Source organism: Phoca vitulina, unplaced genomic scaffold (genome assembly GCF_004348235.1).
Source record: "Phoca vitulina isolate PV1807 unplaced genomic scaffold, GSC_HSeal_1.0 scaffold8, whole genome shotgun sequence".
Classification (NCBI taxonomy): Eukaryota; Metazoa; Chordata; class Mammalia; order Carnivora; family Phocidae; genus Phoca; species Phoca vitulina.
In genome coordinates, this window is record NW_022589711.1 from 57,369,733 (window position 1) to 57,390,375 (window position 20,643).

Consider the following 20,643-nt stretch of genomic DNA (forward strand, 5'->3'; position numbering starts at 1 on the left):
ATGAGTGTCTTATACATATTTCATGGATCGAGACCTCACCTTGAGGGTTACCATCTCTAACTTCTACACCTATCCTCCAGCTGTGGTGCAAACCATGCTTTGTAGACATGATTTTATTATATCATTCCAGTAGCATTTTGATGCATAATACACCCCCATGTTACAGATGAGGAAACTGAAGCCAAGAAAATTTGCCCTCTATCACTTTCCCTTTTACTATACCGCCCTTCCAACAGAGAAGGTGCAGTTGACATACTTTTGGATTTTTCTGACAGCTGAAGGATATTAATGCTACCCAATTAATAACAAAAGGCTTTTATTGTTCTGTCTTATTATATGGTAGTGTATATTTATTAAACTGCAGATGAGCAAAAAAAGAAAATCCCCTAATATCATAACCAACCAAAGATAAACAGTGTTCACATTTAGTTATGCAGCTCTCTCCCAAGATCTGTATGACACCATACTTTTTTTCATAAATAATTTTTATTTTTGCAAAAATTTGATGTTCTTTGTAACTTCCACAGTATGTCAAAAATATCTTTCCAGGTTCTTACATATTTGTGTATTACATCATATTTGATTGTTGCTCTCAACTAAAGAGCTATATCACAATGTGCTTAGCCAGTTCCCTTGTTGGAGGCTTGCACTGGTGACCATCCTTGTAACTAGATCTCATCATATTTATGATTTCAGTGCTTTTTATGTGCCAGGCACAGATCTATTAACTACCGATTTATCCTCCAAGTAACCAGGACAAACCTTTTCTCTCTTAGTACTTTTTTGATCACTAATGACGTTGAACTTCTTGTTTGTTTACGATCATTAGTATTTCTTCTTTAGTGATTTTCCTATTTATGTCCGTTACCCATTTTTTTCTGCTGGGATATTCATTCTCTACTGATTTTTAAAAGCTGCTTATGTCAGCAATATTGCTGTACCTGTTAGAGATTTTTCTCCAGCTTGTTTTGTTTTTGGTTTTTGTTTCTGATGTTTTCTGACTGTTAGAGATGTTCTCCTCGGTTTGTTTTCTTTTGATTTTGTTTCTGGTGTTTTTTGAACTGTAGAAATTTATACAATGAGGAATATCCATATTTATCTTGATGATTTCCACTGTTGGTATGATGTGTAAAAAGGTTTTCCCTCACTCTCAGATTATATGTTTCCACATATATTTTCTCTGTCATTAAGGTTTCACATTGAAATCTTGAATCCATATGAAATTTATTTTGACATGTGGTATAAAACAGGGACCTTCCCCCCACTAATTTGAAATGCTAACTTTAACAAGTAGTAAATTTTAGAATATACCTGACAGTTTTTGACTTCCCATTCAATTCCTTAGATATGCCTATCTTTCATTCCTTATATTGCTGTTTTAATTATTGCAGTTTTAGAAAATTTGTGAATATATCTAAAAGATCGTTATTTCTTTTCAAAAATTGTTTACTATTTTAAATAAAGTATAGAATCATTTTATCAAGTTGATTGGGAAGGCATTGCTTTTAAAGAATAATTGTCAGTGAACCAATAGCTTCAAAGTCCTCTAAATGTTTTCTCTTTAACTAAATTTTCTTTCTTTTCCTCAGAAAAGAGTTTTGGGGTGCCTGGGTGGCTCAGTTGGTTAAGCGACTGCCTTCGGCTCAGGTCATGATCCTGGAGTCCCGGGATCGAGTCCCTCATCAGGCTCCCTGCTCGGCGGGGAGTCTGCTTCTCCCTCTGACCATCCCCCCTCTCATGCTGTCTCTCTCGTTCTCTCTCTCAAATAAATAAATAAAATCTTTAAAAAAAAAAAAAGAAAACAGTTTTAAGGTTTTATTCTTATATGGCCTACACATTTCCTGATTATTCCTAGAGATTTTCTGTTTTTCATTGCTATTACGAATGGGATTTTTTAAATTACATTTTCTAACTGGTCAATTTGTACTCTTTGGTCTTTAAAATTTGATTCTATCTACAGGCAAAAGAAGGAATGAACTAATAAATATATGTATATGTTAGTCCTATTTGCAAATAAGTGGTCTTATATATTTAGACACATAACCTGGCCCAACTGTACAGAGGGACTGTATGAAATAAACATGCATGGGAGACAAGAGGCTACCGTGTCATTGCTTTGATTGCTTTTTTGCCACTCCCTGACTCAAGAGGTCTGAAATATGCCCTATAATTTTGGAAAGAGGGTAAAATGTTCAGAAATAGGCATTAATAAGTGCTTTGCAAATAATTTCATTTATCTGAACTTCTAATTCCCAGTGCTAAATCAGAGTAGGCATATATCATGTTCTTAGCTAAAAACTATAACTACTTTCTTCTTGCAGATTTCAGAGACAACTGTCTGAACCCTGCCACCCCTTCCCTCCTCAGTCGGGAGTTCCTGGAGATAATCGCCCCAATTACCACCGGCAAATGTCAGAACCTATTGTCCCTGCAGCTCCCCCGCCCCCTCAGGGATTCAAACAAGAATACCATGATCCACTCTATGAACATGGGGTCCCAGGCATGCCAGGCCCCCCGGCACATGGGTTCCAGTCACCAATGGGAATCAAGCAGGAGCCCCGGGATTACTGCGTTGATTCAGGTTAGCACAAAGTCATGCCATTTCTTCCTTCATTCTCTCATTGATCTGTCTGGTTGTTATTGTCTTCTGTGTGCAGGGCTTTAGGGAATAGTTTTATAAAAAATCACCCTCAAAGAACTTAGGAGCTACTAAAGCCGACTTGTTTATTCATAACTAAATACAAAACAAAACAGAAAAGCCATCCAGTGGGAGGAAGTGCAGTAGTTATTCAAAAGTGGTGGGGAGCACACCTCTGAGTCCGAGCCTAAAGATCCAATCGTGGCGATGCCCTTTTTAAGACCTATTATCTAAGGGTCACTGGACCTAGGAAATATCATTTCTGCATTTTAGTCCTTGCCCCTAGCTTTACGGCTTTCCTTTTGAATAGGGTAGACTCACAAACTCCCAATATGAGCATAAGGAAGAGAGTCTACATGTAGAATGGGATTCTTTCTATTCTTGAAATGAATGGTATTCTGAGAAATCATCTGGTACGTCATGACTATATGGGGTGCTGGGTACACCATGGAAAAGGCTGTCTTGTTGATTGCCTCATGGGATTCACTGCCCTATTGCATTCCTTTTCTGGGCAAGGAGGCTGCTGGTGTCCTTCAGAGGCTGCTGATGTACATGGGGAGAGGTAACATGTTAGGGCACCCTTGTCTGGTTGTGGGTTACCTCTTGTCTAGAAACATAAGCATATCAAGAAGTTTAAGCTGTGCTTGGGGGTTCCCCCCTCCTCTGCCACCACCACACACACTTATTCACGAACTACGTATCTTATAGGCCAGGCATATTAAATGAGATCATTAGGGGTAAGAAGAGTTGGAATTCTGCATTTGGCACATTTAGAAACTGTTTCCTCCTCTTCTTTTCCTCTTCTTTCAGAAATTACTTAAACTTTCTCACTCTTTTCTTGCAGTTGGTGCTAAAGGAATTTGAGGGTGGTGGGTAGGTTTTCAGCCTTTTCCATGGCAGTTTTTCTTGAAGACCCTGGGGAAGGGTGGGGCAGTATGTATTTGAATGACTTTTGCAAATAGGCTATATAGTTTGCTCTTGGCCTTCTGGGAGATAATACATAGATTGCTCAATTCAGGCAGAAATGGATTATGGGAAAGGCTGGGAGGTAGACAGAAGGGAGACATCTGTTGCTTTATGATAAAAAAAATTACCAAGCGTATAGGTATTGATAGCTTGTAAAATTCTCACTGGCATTCCTCCTAAAAGCTTTGATGTATTTTTCTCAGGAACAGGCATGACCAGCAATATTTTTCCTTGGGGATTGACATTTTAATCCGTCCTGAAGAGTTTTTTCACCCCACCCCACCCCACCCCACCCTACCCCACCCCACCCCACCCCACTTAAAGCAAGACACTCAGCAGATGTTACCATATCTGTAATTCATGTGTCCCGCATGGGCACAACTCAACCTACCAGCTTTCCTCTCAGTGGACACCTGGATAACCTGATGCTTGAAAAAGAGCTCACTTGAGTTCGGGTTTCATTCCAACACTTCCAACATGGGGAAACGTCCTTGCAAATGGCCTTGCCCTCGCTCCTAACCTCAAATCCCCTAACCTCTTTGGCCTAAAAAGCACCCTCATCCATTGGCACAGAATTGGATGTGACCACCAGCTGTAAAGGGGAGCAAATTGGGAAAGATCTAAAGCACCCCTCATCCCACTCTAACCCCCAAAGCCCCTGAGTCAGTAGAGACAGAAGGCCAAGCTCGGCCTTTTGAAAGCCAGTTTCTTTTTATACCATTAACTCTCTCCCCAGATTTGGTGTTAACTAATTTCTAAAATGAACAAGTTATAAGAATGAAGCATCATTTTTTCCTTCTCGTTCTCTTGATCAGGAGCCAAGAGTCCTACTTTCACATGGTGGGTAATGGTGTTGCCCATGTTGCCAGTTAGGGTGGCACCTCTCTCCCAGGTCAAGACCAGAAAGACATGACCTGGGAGCAGGAGAAGGTCTAGGGGCTTCACTACGGGGCTGCAGTTCAAGAGATGTGCTGACTCACGTACAGAAGCTACTGACAGAGTATGTGTCTGTTTCTCTTTCAGAAGTGCCTAACTGCCAGTCATCCTATATCAGAGGGGGGTATTTCTCCAGCAGCCATGAAGGTAAGTAACTTTTAAAAAAAGATAATATTCAAACAAACTTAAAATTTCTCAGCTTCCAGGCTAAGATTTGGGATCATAGATAGGTTAAACCTTTCTTAAGTCATGAAAATGAGAGCTAATTGATGGTAACCTTCAGTTATTTTGAGGCACACTCCTGAATGCAGTGAGGGCCACCATCATTTTCAATAGTAATGGCTCTCACTTTTCAGAGGTCACAGGATAATATGAAGAAAAAATAAACCAATCTGGTTCCCCCATTTCCATCCAGGGAGGTGTATGTAGCTGTTTATAACATTATCAGCCTGAACTAGAACTTGGGAACTGTGTGAATACTTGAGATGGTACGTTTAGGACTTCTTCTCTGAACACTGAAACGGGGAAGGGATTTTTTTCTTACAACATTTTTCCCAGAAGTACATCTTGTTTTTTGTCCTAAAGATTTATTTATTTATTTATTTATTTGACAGAGAGAAACACAGCAAGAGAGGGAACACAAGCAGGGGGAGTGGGAGAGGGAGTAGCAGGCTTCCTGCTGAGCAGGGAGCTCGATGCGGGGCTCGATCCCAGGACCCTGGGATCATGACCCGAGCCGAAGGCAGACGCCTAACGACTGAGTTGCTTTTTGTCCTATACATCTGTCCTTAAATACCCAGGGCAGTGTGATTCCCCAAACCCATGGCATCAGCTTCACCTGGGATCTGTTGGAAATGCAGGTTCTCGGGACCCACCCCACACTGCTGACTCAGAGGCTCCAGGGGCCCAGCACTCTGGGTTGTGACACGCCTTCCAGGGGGTCCTGATGCACGCTCAGTTTTGAGAACTGCTCTAGCATGGAGAGTCGCAGCTTTGGTTGCACGTTAGAATCAGCTGGGAGCTTTTAAAACTTTTGGTGTCCGGGCTTCACCCAGAACAAGTAAATCAGAAATTCTGGGGTGGGGCTTAGGCATTAGTCCTTTTTCAAGGTCCCCAGGTGATTCCAGTGTGTATCCAAGGAGGATTGAAAAGCTCATAAAACAGTACTAGGAAGCATCTGCTCGTTTTTTAAGTGATTGGTTCACAAGCGTGATTTCTATGGGTAGCTGCTTCCCGCTGACCTGGTAAGAGGGGACACCCAATGGGGTTGCACTGGGTGCCTGAGAATATTCTGAATGTGTGTCCAGCCCTGGGAAGGAAGAGCTGTCTACCGGACCTCTGACTGTGATCGATCGGCACAGCTGTGTGGGGCTCTCTTCCAGGTTCCCGAATGTTTCTGCGGCAGCAACTGATGTCTGCAGCAGGCAAACTGGGAGGGAGTGGGGGAAGAGAGGGAGGAAAACATTGTGCATAATTACAACATTTAGAAAGGAGCATGCTCTTACAGGAAATATTTTTAGTAAAGCATTGGACTGCTTACAACACACAGAATATCTGGCGAGTTTGTGTGTTCCCCCCCTACTCTTTCCCATTCCTCTCCCTGACCACCCCCCATGCATCGGAGAAGCTAGTTTCAGAGAGACCTGCATTCTTAATTACTCTAAATTACCATGATGTGGCTTCTCCTTCCTTCTTCTGTAGGCTTCACCACGGATGCCAGTTAGTGAGACAAGTGTTTCTGATTGGCATCTGCGATTACTAAGATAGCCATCCTGCCTTAGTGCTCGTTCACCTGGAATCTCTGCGCGGCGGGTAAATCTTTCCTCTCCACTGGGCTCCTCAAACAGGTCCTTCCTTCCTGCCACCTTTGAGTGGTGGGATGGTTGTGGCCACAACTGCTGTAACTGCTGGGGCAACTTCAACTGACTTAATTTCACTTAAGCCAACAGCATCTTGCAGATGTTTTAGAGGACCTCGTGGGGCAGTGACTAGAAACCGCAGATACACTGAAACGACACTCATGGGCAGGCCCTCATCTGATTGGTTTGAAAACCAAACCTAGAATTTCATTGAGATTTACATTTTTTTTCCTGTATACTGTGAATGTATTATCCTTACCTAGAGGAAGAACAGGAAGAAGAGCACTAAAAATAACATGGCAAGTTTGACAGATGTGTAAACTTTGAAGGAGTTTACTTATAATGACTTCATAATGAGGCAATTAAAACATCACTGGAGTGTCAAAATCCAAATGGAAAGTCAGGAAATTTATAGCTTCCTGGCAGCCAAGGCAAAAAAAAAAAAAAGAGGAAGGAGGGAAGAAAAGGAAGAAAGAAAGAAAGGAAGGAAGGAAGGAAGGAAGGAAGGAAGGAAGGAAGGAAGGAAGGAAGGAAGAAAGAGAAAGAAAGAAAGAAAGAAAGAAAAAAGGGATTATGTAATTCTTGTTGATAATATAAAGTACAACAATTTGTCATAAGAGTCAGTTTCCTAGTACCAGACTGGAAAATAAATTTATCATAGGAGTCACTGAAACCCTGACTTAAAAGCTAGCATTGTATTCTTAAATCTTTTTTTAATGGAGAATCTTTCATATTTATTCAAATATTTGTTGAGCACTTATTATGTACGAGGTGATATGAGGATACTAAGATATTCAGGACATGGTCCTTATCCTCAAGGAATTTAGAATCCATAACGGAGACTATATAAGATAAAGCTCTCACATTATCCGATTAATTTCTTTTTTGGGGGAGGGGGAGAGGGAGAGAGAGAATCTTCAGGCCCAGTCTCACAACCCTGACCTGAGCCAAAATCAAGAGTTGGACGCTTAACCGACTGAGCCACCCAGGCACCCCTACAATTCATTTCTTAATAGTACTTATCACAGTGTACAATTACTATCTTAATTTTTTTAACATTCATTTATTTTATACTTATGTGCCAGAAACTACTCTTGACACGGAGGTATAAAGATAAACAGATCAGTGTAACAGAATATATGTTAATAACTCATAATATTCTCACACAACTAATTCTCATACAATGAGCATCTTCCGCTGTCTGCAAATGAGGAAGCTGGAGCACAGAGGTCACACAGCCCATCCAGGTCCATCATTCTGGCTCCATGGCCCACACTCTATAATGCTCCACAGTACCCTGAGGCTCAGTTTTCTTTCCCTGCTTTATTATTATATCTCCTCCCGTCGGGGTACAAGCTCCATGAGAGCAAGAACCGAGTCTCTATTCTTCTTGTTATCCACCCTCTTCTAGTGCCTGGCATAAATATTTATTGGATTAAATAATAAATAAATGTCAATAAAATATACTTCCTTTGATATCGTGAAGCAAACAGAGAAATAGTGCTTGGGGCTGAGAAAACAAAAATGCATAATACAAACCTCAAGATAATCTCAGTTTCTTCCAAGTTGGGCAGTGCTTTCCCAGTCCCAGGCCTTTTAAACATGGCACTGGTCCTGCCAAGAAGAACTTGATCTTGGCCAATTGTGAAGAAAGAACAGCCGTTTATTTCTTGGCGTCTTTACCCGTGGACTTTTCAAGTGCTAGCAAATCCCTCTCAGAATCTCAGGCTAGTCCTTCACTGCAGCGCAGCCTCGCGGCCTGTCCCCGCCGCACCCCAGACACACGCACACACCCCTGTAGTACCCAGCCAGGTGGATGGAGCAGGGCACTGGGCTGAGCACATGGGAGCTGCCGGGGCTCTCTGCCGAGGAGTGTGCTGGAAGAGGAGCAGGCTCGACCACAGGGAGGGATAGGGTCCCCATCAAGCCTATTAACTGACTTTGATTTGAACCGCTGATCTTGTCAGGGTCCCTGGTGACATGACTGGGTGGTCAGCGCGGAGTGCACATTAAGGGTGTGTGGATTGAGAGTGCCGGCCGTCCTTCCTTCTCCTTTTTTTTTTTTTAAGATTTTATTTATTTATTTGTCAGAGAGAGACAGCGAGAGAGGGAACACAAGCAGGGGGAGTGGGAGAGGGAGAAGCAGGCTTCCCGCGGAGCAGGGAGCCCGATGCGGGACTCGATCCCAGGACACTGGGATCATGACCTGAGCCGAAGGCAGACGCTTAACGACTGAGCCACCCAGGCGCCCCCTTCATCCTTCCTTCTCCTTGACCCCTTTCACTTTTTGCCCTCTTTTCCTTTCATTTCCACTTACATGTGTTGAGCCCATCAGTTCCCCTTTTTTGACCTCTGTTTTGTTGTCTCTATAATGAATACATTTTTATTGCTAGAAAGTCTCTTCAGATTTCTTCCATTATGTCTGGTGATAATACTTGCAGCTTGCTTTTAAACTTACCGCTGCTCACAACCCTCCACAGGCCCAAGTCTTTCCTCATTTTGGCAGCATCGTCTGCCCTCCACGCTCTTTCATAATTGAATGAGGTACACGGGCAGCCTCGACAAGTCCTGAGAAAGGTTGAAATTAATATTTGCTAAAAGGAAAATGGCAAGACTAAGTACAGATCAACCAAATCCTCCCGGCTAGGCCAACTGAAATAGATGAGGTGTCTTCTCAGATATAAAAGCTTAGTCACAGCAACACTGACCTATACAGACCTCCTAACAAGATGTGAAGGAACTTACTGGTGACTCAGCACTTCCCTGCACTCTTAGCTTGAATAGCAGGAATCGACGCTTCTCTGACTGAGACATCAGAACACGAACACCTAAGTCCTTTTGAAGCCCCCCAAATTCAGTCTGGCATACATATGGCAATTAGTAGGGCTTAGGACCTGAAATAGTAGAATTCCATTTTAGTCCTTAAAGCCGGAGTTTTAGTAGAATACAGATAGAATTTGTTAAGCAACATGGTCTTTCTTTTTGAATTTTCCTTCAGGTTTTTCATATGAAAAAGATCCCCGGTTGTACTTTGACGACACTTGTGTTGTTCCTGAGAGACTGGAAGGTGAGTAGCCCCTCCAGTTTGTTGCTGAGCCGGAATGGCACAGGTATCGGAACACCTCAGTCTTGCGAACGCCAGGTTGGCATTAACAACTCCGTCATGCCCAGATTGTCCAAGAAACCTAAGACTAAAGTATTGCATGTATATCCTCGTCCCAAATAGGCAAAGTCAAACAAGAACCCACCATGTATCGGGAGGGGCCTCCTTACCAGAGGCGAGGTTCTCTTCAGCTGTGGCAGTTCCTGGTTACCCTGCTTGATGACCCAGCCAATGCCCACTTCATTGCCTGGACGGGCCGTGGCATGGAGTTTAAGCTGATAGAGCCTGAGGAGGTAAGCACTGGTGCTGGGCTTGGAGGATATTTGATTGGGTGATGATGATGATGATGATGTCTGCTCTTGTTTAGTTCTCCACTGAGGCTTTTTACTGTGTTAAGTTTGCTCTTCCTTCTCATTCAAATTCTGGCCTGGCCAATGGGCTTGGCAGTTCTCTTCCTAGTAATAGGACAATTTACAATTTGGGAACAGGCAGAGTTCTCCACTGTAGAAAACACAAAAAGTATTAGTAACACGTCTGCAAAATCAGAAGAGTGAGGCCATGAAGACATGCATCCACATAGCATCTGTTTTCCATCTTGGAAAGTCTTTTTCAAGTGTTGTTTCAGTGATACCAACTTGTTTTGGTGTGGGTCCTCGTATGTCACAGGCTATATTTGAGGCTACATGAACATATTGTATGACATTTTGGTAATATCAGACGCAACCACCCCACCATATATTTCAAATGGCTCTGCCCTAGAGAGAGAAAATGATCAGAAATGGGTCAATCTTATGAGCCTAGATTTTTCTTGTGTATTATGTGGCATCACAATAGTTGAGAGGTAGCCCAAACCTTCATTATTTTAATAGAAAAAGAAACACCACCAGAACTATAGACAGAAAGGCCTACAGACAGCACCAGTACCATTTCTTCAATGGGGAGAATCTACAGAACCCCTTTCCTGAATATCACATAGCAAAGTAAATTAAATCATGTTCTCAGTTAGGCATATTCCAAAGGGGTTGATTTTAAATTTCTGTTTGATTTAGACTCTAGAGAGATTATAAATGGGAAAAAAAAAATGCCCTGAAAATCTGATGTAGGCTTCTTTTGGTAGCGTATACCTAGGTATTATATGCTAAACCAGCAGAGCAAAAGGTATCTTTGGGTTGGGTGTAAATGAAATGGGAACAGTCCCCTTGGAAGGCATTTGAGCAAGAAGGGCAGTTTTAGATGTTCAGTTAACTCCGGGGCTCACTTCAGCCCACCAAGGGTATCAGTTGGCCCGGGGGGTTAACAGCAGGAAGTAGCCACTTGGCACTTGATTTGGAAGAAGAAAATGGTCTGAAAGTTAAAATGAGAAAAGGAGACTATGTGGATTGGAAAGTCTAAAGAATCCTGGCTGGTAGGAGGGTAAGGAAGGCTTCACTAAAGGCAGTTATAAAAGAAGGATCTGTGGTGTTCCCTGTCTTGTATCCTTCATAAAAATGAAAGTGTGTCAACTTCTCCTATCATCAGCCATTTCCGTTAAGACTGAGTCTCCCTTCAAAGCCAGAGTTTGGTACGCCTGTGTTTCTCGAAGTTTTCTCCTGGGGCAAGTCAGGTGGAAATGGCGCCATGCTCGAGAGCCATCCCCCCCACCTTCTTGGCCTGGCTGGTAGGCGGCTTGAAGAAAGCGTGTTGCCTGGACCCACTGAGGCTTGCTGCAAGCACATCTGTCATGGGGGCAGTCCTTATTGATTTATCTCATTTCACAAACAGGAGCTTTTATTACTTTATTGCCACTGCCTCGGGCCTAAGCAGAGCCTGCGCTGTTGCAGGTAAACCTGGTTATGACCCTCTGTAAAGCTGTTATTGAATCTTCTGCTCTCCTACCAGCAGGAAAGACAATGATGAACAGATGGTAAAGGGCGCCTGCTTTCGTACTTCATAGAGAAACTAATATTAATCCAAAATGCTCATAAATGCCAAGTAGCCAAGTCACACGAGACGCCTGTGGTGGCCTTGCACCTCCCTCGGCTGACGGGACCGCTTCGTTCCTGCAGGAAGTACTTCTTTCCACCCCACCTTGAAATCCCCCAGCGCTCCACGAGCTCTGAGTGTTCGGTTCTCTGACGTTCCAGAACCGCTTCTGTTCCGTGTGCGCACTTTGGCCGCAGGACATGCAGCGTGCAGCGTTGGTTGAGCTCTTTCCCTACTGGTTGTATAACTTTGCCGTCCCCACTCTTTGTTAAAGTCAGGATGATACCAACTCCTCGAGAAAGCTGGAAGACGTTGTCATGGGGGGAGCTTGAAGGGTGAAGCGGAGGAGGAAGCTGTTTGGGACGTAATTGTAGGCAGCTGTGTGGCTGAGTAGTGCACTCTGGGTAATTATCCATAATATCCATTACACTGTGCATGGAAATTGTGGTTTTAGAACTGCGTTTTGGCAGGCCCCCTAATCAAATGTCTTTTGATAGTCATCCAGCTTAGCACCCTCTCAATTATGACTGACTCGGCTTTAATCTGGAGCCATTTTAACTGTGAATCTGCATTAATGAATATTTTGGGGGGTAGGGTTGTTTGTTGAACATGTGGCAGATAACTGATGCCATGGGGAGGTTTAAAAGGATGGGCTGCGAGAAAGAGCTGCTCCCCGTGCTGTGGCTTGCTCTCTCTTGAAAAGGGAGGGAAAAAAAATGTGAGGTGTTTTTTTTTTTTAACTCTTTCTCGGCCTCTGTCCTCAAGATGCGTGTGATCGAAGTAATGAATGGGAAAATGAAAGAAAGAGCTGCTAACAAGCTCTTGCCTGCTCCCCTCCCCCCAGAAGTAGGGCAGCCCTCATTTCCAGCAGCTTACGGTTGTGCCGCATCATGCATTACTGCAGGAGGAGCAGCTCTGGGGAAGGCTACTGAATCACAGGGCCCCGGCCCAAGAGGATGAGTCAGTAACTATGGCTACCAGAACTGCTTGGAAGTCGGTGCATGTACAGAACCTCGCTCCAGTAAGCCATTGCCTATGCAAGTGACGGCAAAGAGAGGTCAAGGCTGAAGTCGAAGAATATTCCAGAATTGATTTCCACCACTGAATCCAGTAAGGCGATGAGGCCAGGCTTCCTTTCGGGTGCCCTGCATCACTTGCGGGCTCACAGCAGTTCAAGGACAGCTTCGTAGTGTCATTTCTTTGGAACAGGGTGGAAGGACATGTATTGGTTGAGCAGGTCTCCCTTGCACCGCTGTTTCTGTTGGTTTAAAATGTTTATCTTCTCTAACCGAGGGATGGATTTTTGGTGAATTGTGCCTTTTTGGCTATTTTGAAGAGACACTGGAATGGGTGCAGTATGGAGAAAGGAGAGCCAGGGACATCATGCGTGCCATACGGGGCCCAGGGCAAACGAATGGAAACTTCGCTTTCACACGGTCTGTTGCAAGGCAGAGAGGAATCATGCCTATTGAATTATTCTAATGTAATTAGGACAGACGCATTCTTCCTTGCTTATCAGATCATTTCTGGTATTTTTAAAGGTCATTTTAGAATCCTGATTTCAGAAGATGTTGCTTTCATTCTGCCCAGATGCTTTAAGGAAGTATTTTAAGTGAAATGCTTTTTCATGATCCGCTTTTCCCATTTGCAGTCTCCCTACTACCCATTCCATGTGTAACATCTGTTTTTTTAAAGCTGAAAGGAATATAGTTATTTTGTGTGTGTTTTTTTTAAGTTTCCAAAAGTGACCTCAAATATTCAAAACATGACCCCTGGTTTCCATACATTTAAAGACCTCTGAGGAGACTCCCATTTCTAGAGTTACTCTTCTCCTACACGGACGGTCGTCCTTACAAGTAGGATTTGGATGTTGAGATACTTGAGAACAGAAATTGCTTGGCTGTCCTGACAATTGGGTAAAGTCCACTAGGAAGTTTTCTTGCTATAAGGCTTCTTTGCCCAAAGCTCCAATTACATCTCCCCATCACTGCACCTCAGGTGGACTGGGTTGGATATAATGCACTTCAGAACTGTTTGGGAAGCCCTGTTAATTTTTCATTAAGTGGATAATGGTGCTGCATGTTTTAATGTCCATTCTGCAAGTCTGCTGGGAGCAGGGGATTGGATGGCAGTGGGCTGGAATGATCTGGTTCCCCCTTACTCCATGAGCTGCAGTAAGTAAACAGCTCCCAGCCCCTCGCCAATCTTATTAGAATTGAACTTTTGCTCTGCTGGCCCATTAGCAACTCACTAGTGTGTTCCTAATGTTTCAGGAATGACCATTCTAATTATTCCTTATTGACTGCTACAGAAACCATAGCACTTAATGGCAACATGTTAATGGTCTATGGGTATTGGTCAATAATTCATATGTGGAGAAACAGTAGAGAGCCTGCTTCCTCTGGGACATTAGCCAAGCCCTCTGCAATCTTAAAGTGCTAGGATTCTTCCACCTCTGGATCTCACCTCTCTTAGCGGTTGTGACTGAATCATCACCTTTGTTGAATGTTGGGTCTTGAGGGAATTAAGTATTTTTGCTTCCAGGTCAGGGAAGTGGACCATTGACCAAAGCAGTCAAATCACAGAGCTGGCGCTCCTGGGATTGGGAGAATACCACTAGGCCCAGGGAATGAGTTTGCATTGCTCTCTACTTTCCTGTCTCTTTAGGTTGCTCGGCGTTGGGGCATCCAAAAGAACCGGCCAGCCATGAACTATGACAAGCTCAGCCGTTCTCTACGCTATTACTACGAAAAGGGCATCATGCAGAAGGTGAGCCATTATAAGAAGCACCTAGACCACTCTGACCACTTTCAAAGAAAATGTCAAGGGCTTCTGTAATGTGACTGTTTATAATGGCTAGGAGAAAATGTTAGCCTTGTAAGTGATTCTGTGGTAGGAAAAAATCTTGGGAGAACAAACTTAAGAGTCAAATGAGATATAAAGGATACTTTAATGCTCTTGGGAAAACGAACACCAGAGGTTGCACGTGGAACACACTATAGGAAAATTAGGCTCCCTGGTTTTACTTAAACTGCCTCTAATTACAGAAATGTCCAGAAACACAGGCCAACAATTACATCCATAAAGGAGTACATGAAGGAATCAACCTGAAGGCCTCCGCTGCCATAAGAGCTGAGTTGAAGTCTTTAGCTGTCAAAACACCCAGACCTCTAAATATCTTGGTTAAAGACTCTCAATAGCATTAGAGGAGTCAGGAAATCCTATTTCTCTTTCAGAACTTACAGAAAAAACTGGAACGCAAGTTAAAAAAAACCCAAGGTTTGTAAAATGGCAGCAGAATCACCTAGTACCAGCTCGCTCTTTGCAAAATAAAGGATAAGGCGTATTTTGAGGAACCTGGCACAAAATCTGAAAACCCCGTAGATAGGCAGAAGTTGGGAATGGTTAATCACTGGTTCATCTTTCTTAAGCCACCATATTTTATGCCGTACTGTTACCCAGATTCTAACATTTACACATTTAGGCAGTCTGTGTGGTGGGTGGCCAATAAGATGCACTTGGCAGAAGCATATGGCCATTGCCGCTGAGAACTTGTCTATGCCGAAGCCAGGCTGATCTTTCTCATAGGCAGGTGGTAATGTGACCCCATATTCCTCTCACCATCTGAAAAATTATTAAACAGCTTGCCACGGTCCTCTGGATAAAGAAGAAAGGTGAAGATAAAGATAAAGTCTTACGGACTTCCTAGTGCTTCATACAGACCGTAAGGCTATTCCCAGTCTGGGCACCATCACCCAATTCCTGTTTCCTCACCCACACTTGACTGCTCTCGCTGGCACGGTCATCTTCTCTTAATTAATGTAGGATTTGTTTACCAAAGAATATACACCATGTGCATGGAAGTCATCAAGCATATTTGAAAATGAAAAAAAAAAACCCACCTATTAAGCTATCATCCTATTTAAGAACCAGAACATTCCGAATGCCTTCATTACCTGGCCTGCCGATCATCACTGCATCACTCCCAAGAATCTGAAGTCCTGGGACTGGGTGTCCTTTCCTCCTTCCAGTGGCACCTGCACACCTCTCTATCACAGCCCTTCTCTCTGTACTGTAATGTAAGCTCCTGTGGGGCAGAGCGGAGGGTTTGACTTCAGTGCTTGGCACAGAGTTGATAGATAATCTAGGAAGGGTGGTTGCTCGATTTCCCCTTTTTGTAAGGTGTACGATTCAGTGGTTTTTTAAATATATTCACAGAGTTGTGCAACCATCACCACAATCAATTTTAGATCTTATCACCCCAGAAAGAAACCCCAAACCCATTAGCAATCACTTTCCATTTCCCCCAAACTTCTCACACACATACACACACACACACACACACACACACACTCACTCCCCTTTTAATGTTAATACTATTAGGTGGAATCCTAAAATTCAGGAAGAAGTGCTATTATTCCTTTGCTGTTCCCAACTCCAGATCCAACCTGAGGGAATGTGACAAGACATAATCACTTGAACTACCGACAGTGAGTTGTCCCTGTGACTAGGTCGTCAGTTGTTTCGGGAAGTAGAAGAGAACTTCATTTCTGAGAACAAGACAGGCAAAGAGTATAGGAAGGCACAAGAATGAGGCTTGGATGGGTTCAGATCCTAATGCTCTCATTTATTAGTTGGGTGCTTTATATTAACCTCCCAAAGCCTCTCTTCCTAATAAAAGTGGAGATTAAAAAAAAAAAAAAACCCTGCTGTAATTTCACAGGGTAATATATGTGAAAATGTTCCAGAGATAATACTGTGCTACCCAATGTAAAGGGTTGTTGTTATATTTATGACATGACCCGTGAGTGAAAGAGAACTGATTAAAGGTGAATGATAGCATGCCCGTGTGGGGAGAGAGGTAGAAAAGCTGTGGTCCCAAACCCTCAGCTTTTGAAAGGGAAGATTGAAGTGCACAGAGGTTAAGACTCATTAGTGACTGAACGAGGAGGGGAAGCCATCCACTCCTGGCCCCTGATCTCATATTATTTCCACTATGCCCTTTTGCCTCCCTCTGCTGTGTATATGTACTGGCTTTTGGGGTGGGGCATCAAGAGATTTAGGGTAGGTGTGTAGCTTAAAAAACTAAATAGGGTTGATGGATCGTGTACATCTGCTACCCTTAAGACTTGCTTTGGCGAAGATGTTGCTTGTCCCGTTTCACTCCCACAGCCCCTGATTCCTAGTGTTTGAATTCCAAAGAACGTTGGCGCAGACAGCCATGTTCTGGTGACTAGACAGACATGTCACCATAAAATAAGCTTTCGGACCTATTAGGAGAATTCTGCTGTTACCTCTACAAGCTGCCACTGTAGCAACGGATTTTTTTAAACCCAAGATTTGGAAGCAAAGCCATATTTCTGCAATTAAAAGAGATTTTAGAATCACAACAGAATGACCAAAGGGCAGGGTTAACTTCAACCTTTCGAATTTTTGAGCCTAAAAATATTTTATCAGTAATTTCAGCTGCCTTCCCTTGCCCCTTTGCATTACCCAAGCAAAGCGCGTTATCAGGTTTGATTTTCAGTGGTTGGGTCCTCTTGCACTGATGCTAAATGACCAGCAGAGAATAAGTGATCCCATTGACCTGGATGGCTCATCAACTACATCATGAGGCCTTCGAATCAAAACCTTTGGTTCTAATAATATTATAATGCATAAAATTCATAAAAAGGTAGTTAGCAGCTCTTCGGTGTAGCAGAACCATGGAATGCATAATTTAAAACTGCAGCTAAGCCAAAAAGCAATTTTATTTGGCTTTGGAACACATTTAAATTTCTACATAGGCTCTACTGATCAAATTCCTAGCCCTTCCAAATAACAAAGCAGTACTGTGAAGACTGTGAACTTCGGTGGTAACTGAAAACAGGGTCTGACTTCTGCCTTTCACTTTTCAATCCTCCTTGTAACACCAAGCACCAGCCTCGACATAACCTTTCTTTCTAAGCTGTGAGTACGACACAGTGAGAATTTTCCTCTAAAAGGACCTAAATAAATAAATAAATAAATAAATAAATAAATAAATGGCGAGCCTATCTACTGTGAATTTGAAATTCAGATGTCTTCAACTGCTAAGCAATGGTGTCAACAAAACACTTGGCAGATAACAGGTCCCCGAGATTTATCAAAATAAATCTGAATGATTTGGACAATCAGTTACTAATGAGCCTCCTTTGGTCCCTGGCTCCTTGAGAACCTGATGACGTAAAAATACCTCGTCATCCTTCCCTGGGTTTCCCCTTCGCCCCGTGCCCTGTTCCAGCTGGGCCTGAGAAGGTGTGTTTTCTCTCTCTCAGGTGGCTGGGGAGCGATACGTCTATAAATTTGTCTGTGACCCGGATGCCCTTTTCTCCATGGCCTTCCCCGACAACCAGCGTCCGTTCCTGAAAGCAGAGTCCGAGTGTCACCTCAGCGAGGAGGATACCCTGCCGCTGACCCACTTTGAAGACAACCCGGCTTACCTCCTGGACATGGATCGCTGCAGCAGCCTCCCCTACGCCGAGGGCTTTGCTTACTAAGTTTCTGAGTGGCTGAGCGGCCGAACCCTAGAGCTAGCAGTTCCCATTCAGGCAAACGAGGGCAGTGGTTTTGTTTGTGTTTTTGGCTGTTCCTAAAGCTTGCCCTTTGAGTATTATCGGGAGAACCCAAGCTGTCTCTGGATTGGCACCCTTAAAGACAGATACCTTGGCTGGGGAGTGGGAACAGGGCAGGGGCGGAAAAGCCATCAAAAGGCTGGTGCCTCAGCTCTGATCCTGACAAGGTTTCTGGGAAGAGATTGCAATGGAGCCTCCTTCCCATGGACAATATATGCAAAGCAATACCTTGTTCAGGTTAGTGCCCACAAACCAGGACAAGAGTGTGTGACAATCTGCATTGATCATGGACTACTAATTGCCTTTACATAGAAGGGCTCTGATTTGCACAATTTATTGAAAAAGAAATGACAAACCTGTAGAACGGTCGGCTAAGAAGCTGGGGAGGCTCAACCCGCGAAGGGTTAAAAGTAGATCTTAAAATTCGGAGAGTTCTTCTAGCTCAAGCTGAAATGTTTTCCCCCTCGGTCTAGAAAGAAGGGGGGAAAGTCAGAACAGCTGTTACCCACTCCATGGTTCTCAAATAATAAACCGTTGCTACTCTTGGGAACCTTCTAGCCATGTGGTCACCAAGTAGAACAAGCCCCCTTTCTCTTCCCAGTCACACGGCTGTGTGTCGATGGCTTTCATTTTAGAAGGGTGATTTACACTTTTGACAGTATTTTGTTTTGCTTTGATTTGGGGGATCATTTTGTTTTGGTGGTTGTTTTGGAAAAACAGTTTATAAACTGATTTTTGTAGTTTTGGTATTTAAAGCAAAAAAAAAAAAACAAACCTTTTGGTAACTGTGCACTGCGTCCTTAGCAGGGCAGTGCCGACTGATGAAGACGCTGCAGCTTGAAAGGGGCTTTGCTGGGGGCGCCCCCTTAGCCGCGCACAAGCCCACTCTATTGCCTGCTTTGTGCTTTCTGCACCAGACAGCCTGACGGAACATTTGCACCTGAGTTGTACATTTTTGAGGTGTGCAGGGCAGCCTGGACACACCGCTTAGATTCTATGTGTATAGTTCCCCGTGTCCTCTAACACGCCCTCTCTGGAAAGCATATGTACATAATACGCGTCATGTCCATTTGACACCTGGCCACCCGGTGGGAACCCTGGGGATGTCTCCCCGGGCATGACCGATGACAACTTCCATTTCATCAGTTTGTTTTCTTTTCTTTTTTTTTTTTCTTTAATCCTTGGACTTTAAACCCTGCATATGATTCAATAGGGTTTGAGATGTACGTGTGACACTGACAGGTAAAAAAACAGTGCTAGCATTTTAGTTTCCCACCACCTTAAAAAAAAAAGAAAAAAAGAAAAAGAAAAAGGTTTACTCCGGTTGCTGTATGATATTGGAAAAGTTTTCCACCACCCAGCTAAAGCAATGTGCAAGTCGGCCTCAGAGTAGAGGAGAAGTTCCTAGGAAGCGGTAGAGTCTTGCTGCCTGCTCCGCTGTGGGACCCCGCGCCCCCCGCGGCACTTAGCACGCTGAGAATGACCGCTGGTCTGCCGCCGCGCCGCACAGTGCCGACTCGGTGAGGGGAAGAAACACGCTTTGAGTTGTTTGCCTCTGACTGGGGCGCGCGCCCGTCTCCGCCAGTCCCCCTTCTGACCAGCAGCCGCACGTCTGCGAAGAGGTTCATAGGGAGAAGGGGTGCGTTTTATAGCAACGAACACACGAGGTTTTCCTCTACTGGAAGCTAATTAGCCCGCCAAGGTATTGAACCTCTAGCTTGGGCCTTAATTAGCATTGTACTCTAATCAAAGGACTCTTTCCCAACCATATTTATAGCTCTCTAACCTACACATAGTCTATATATAGATGCATATTTTACCCCCAGCTGGCTAGAGATTTATTTGTTGTAAATGCTGTATAGGATTTTGGTTTTTTTGTTTTTGTTTTGTTTTGTTTTCTTTCTTATCCTGGTTTGGGTTTTCTTTTTTTGATGAATTTATGCTGTCTTAGCAAGTATGAAAATAACCCTCTGTAGCCTGAGCTCCCCTCCCCGCCCCCCCATAACTATGGGGCCTGTACTGTCACGGGACACAGGATGGCGCATCACCGTTGCATTCCCATTGGACTCATGCACCTCCCGGATGGTTTTGGTTTTTTATTTGTTTTGGGTTTTTTTTGCTTCTTTTCCAGAGTGTGGAAAGTCTACAGTGCAGAAAGGCTTTAACCTGCCAGTTGATTTGAAGTACTTTCCCCTGCGCAGGGCCGTATGCATCCTGCCAAGCTGCGTTATATTCTGTACTGTGTACAATAAAGAAGTTTGCTTTCAGTTTACCAAGTGCCTGAAACCTGCCTCTTTCTTGCCCTCTGTGGTCTAATTTGAAAGCAAGCAGAAGCCACCTGGCTTCCTCTCTCTAATTCCCTCTCTATCTCTCTCTCTCTCTCTTCTTCTCCCCCCCCCACCCCATTCTCCCTCTGTCCCTCTCAGCCTGTTTAGCCTTACCAGTGGACTGGAGTAGAGACTAATTAAAGGAACTGTTACCTGGAAATAGAAGTGCATAGTGCTCTTTGGCCTTACCTCTTAAACTCTGGATAAAAACTGAATCCGAAGCACTAGGAGGTAGAGAGGTCCTCTTCCTCAGCCAATG

The 20,643-nt window shown here is 43.7% G+C and overlaps 1 protein-coding gene across 2 annotated transcripts in view; it reads left to right on the plus strand.

Moving 5' to 3' along the window:
* Positions 1-20,329, plus strand: part of ETV5 (ETS variant transcription factor 5) — a 58,929-nt gene extending 38,600 nt beyond the window's left edge. Inside the window, exons 8-13 of one of the 2 annotated variants that reach the window (XM_032406965.1) lie at positions 2,322-2,581; positions 4,628-4,687; positions 9,398-9,466; positions 9,626-9,795; positions 14,132-14,233; positions 17,761-20,329. In XM_032406965.1, coding sequence (XP_032262856.1) covers positions 2,322-2,581; positions 4,628-4,687; positions 9,398-9,466; positions 9,626-9,795; positions 14,132-14,233; positions 17,761-17,982 — 883 coding nt within the window. In that variant the 3' untranslated portion in view covers positions 17,983-20,329. The remainder of the gene's footprint in view (positions 1-2,321; positions 2,582-4,627; positions 4,688-9,397; positions 9,467-9,625; positions 9,796-14,131; positions 14,234-17,760) is intronic. The other variant, XM_032406966.1, reaches the window with a different exon arrangement.
* Positions 20,330-20,643: the final 314 nt, after the last annotated feature.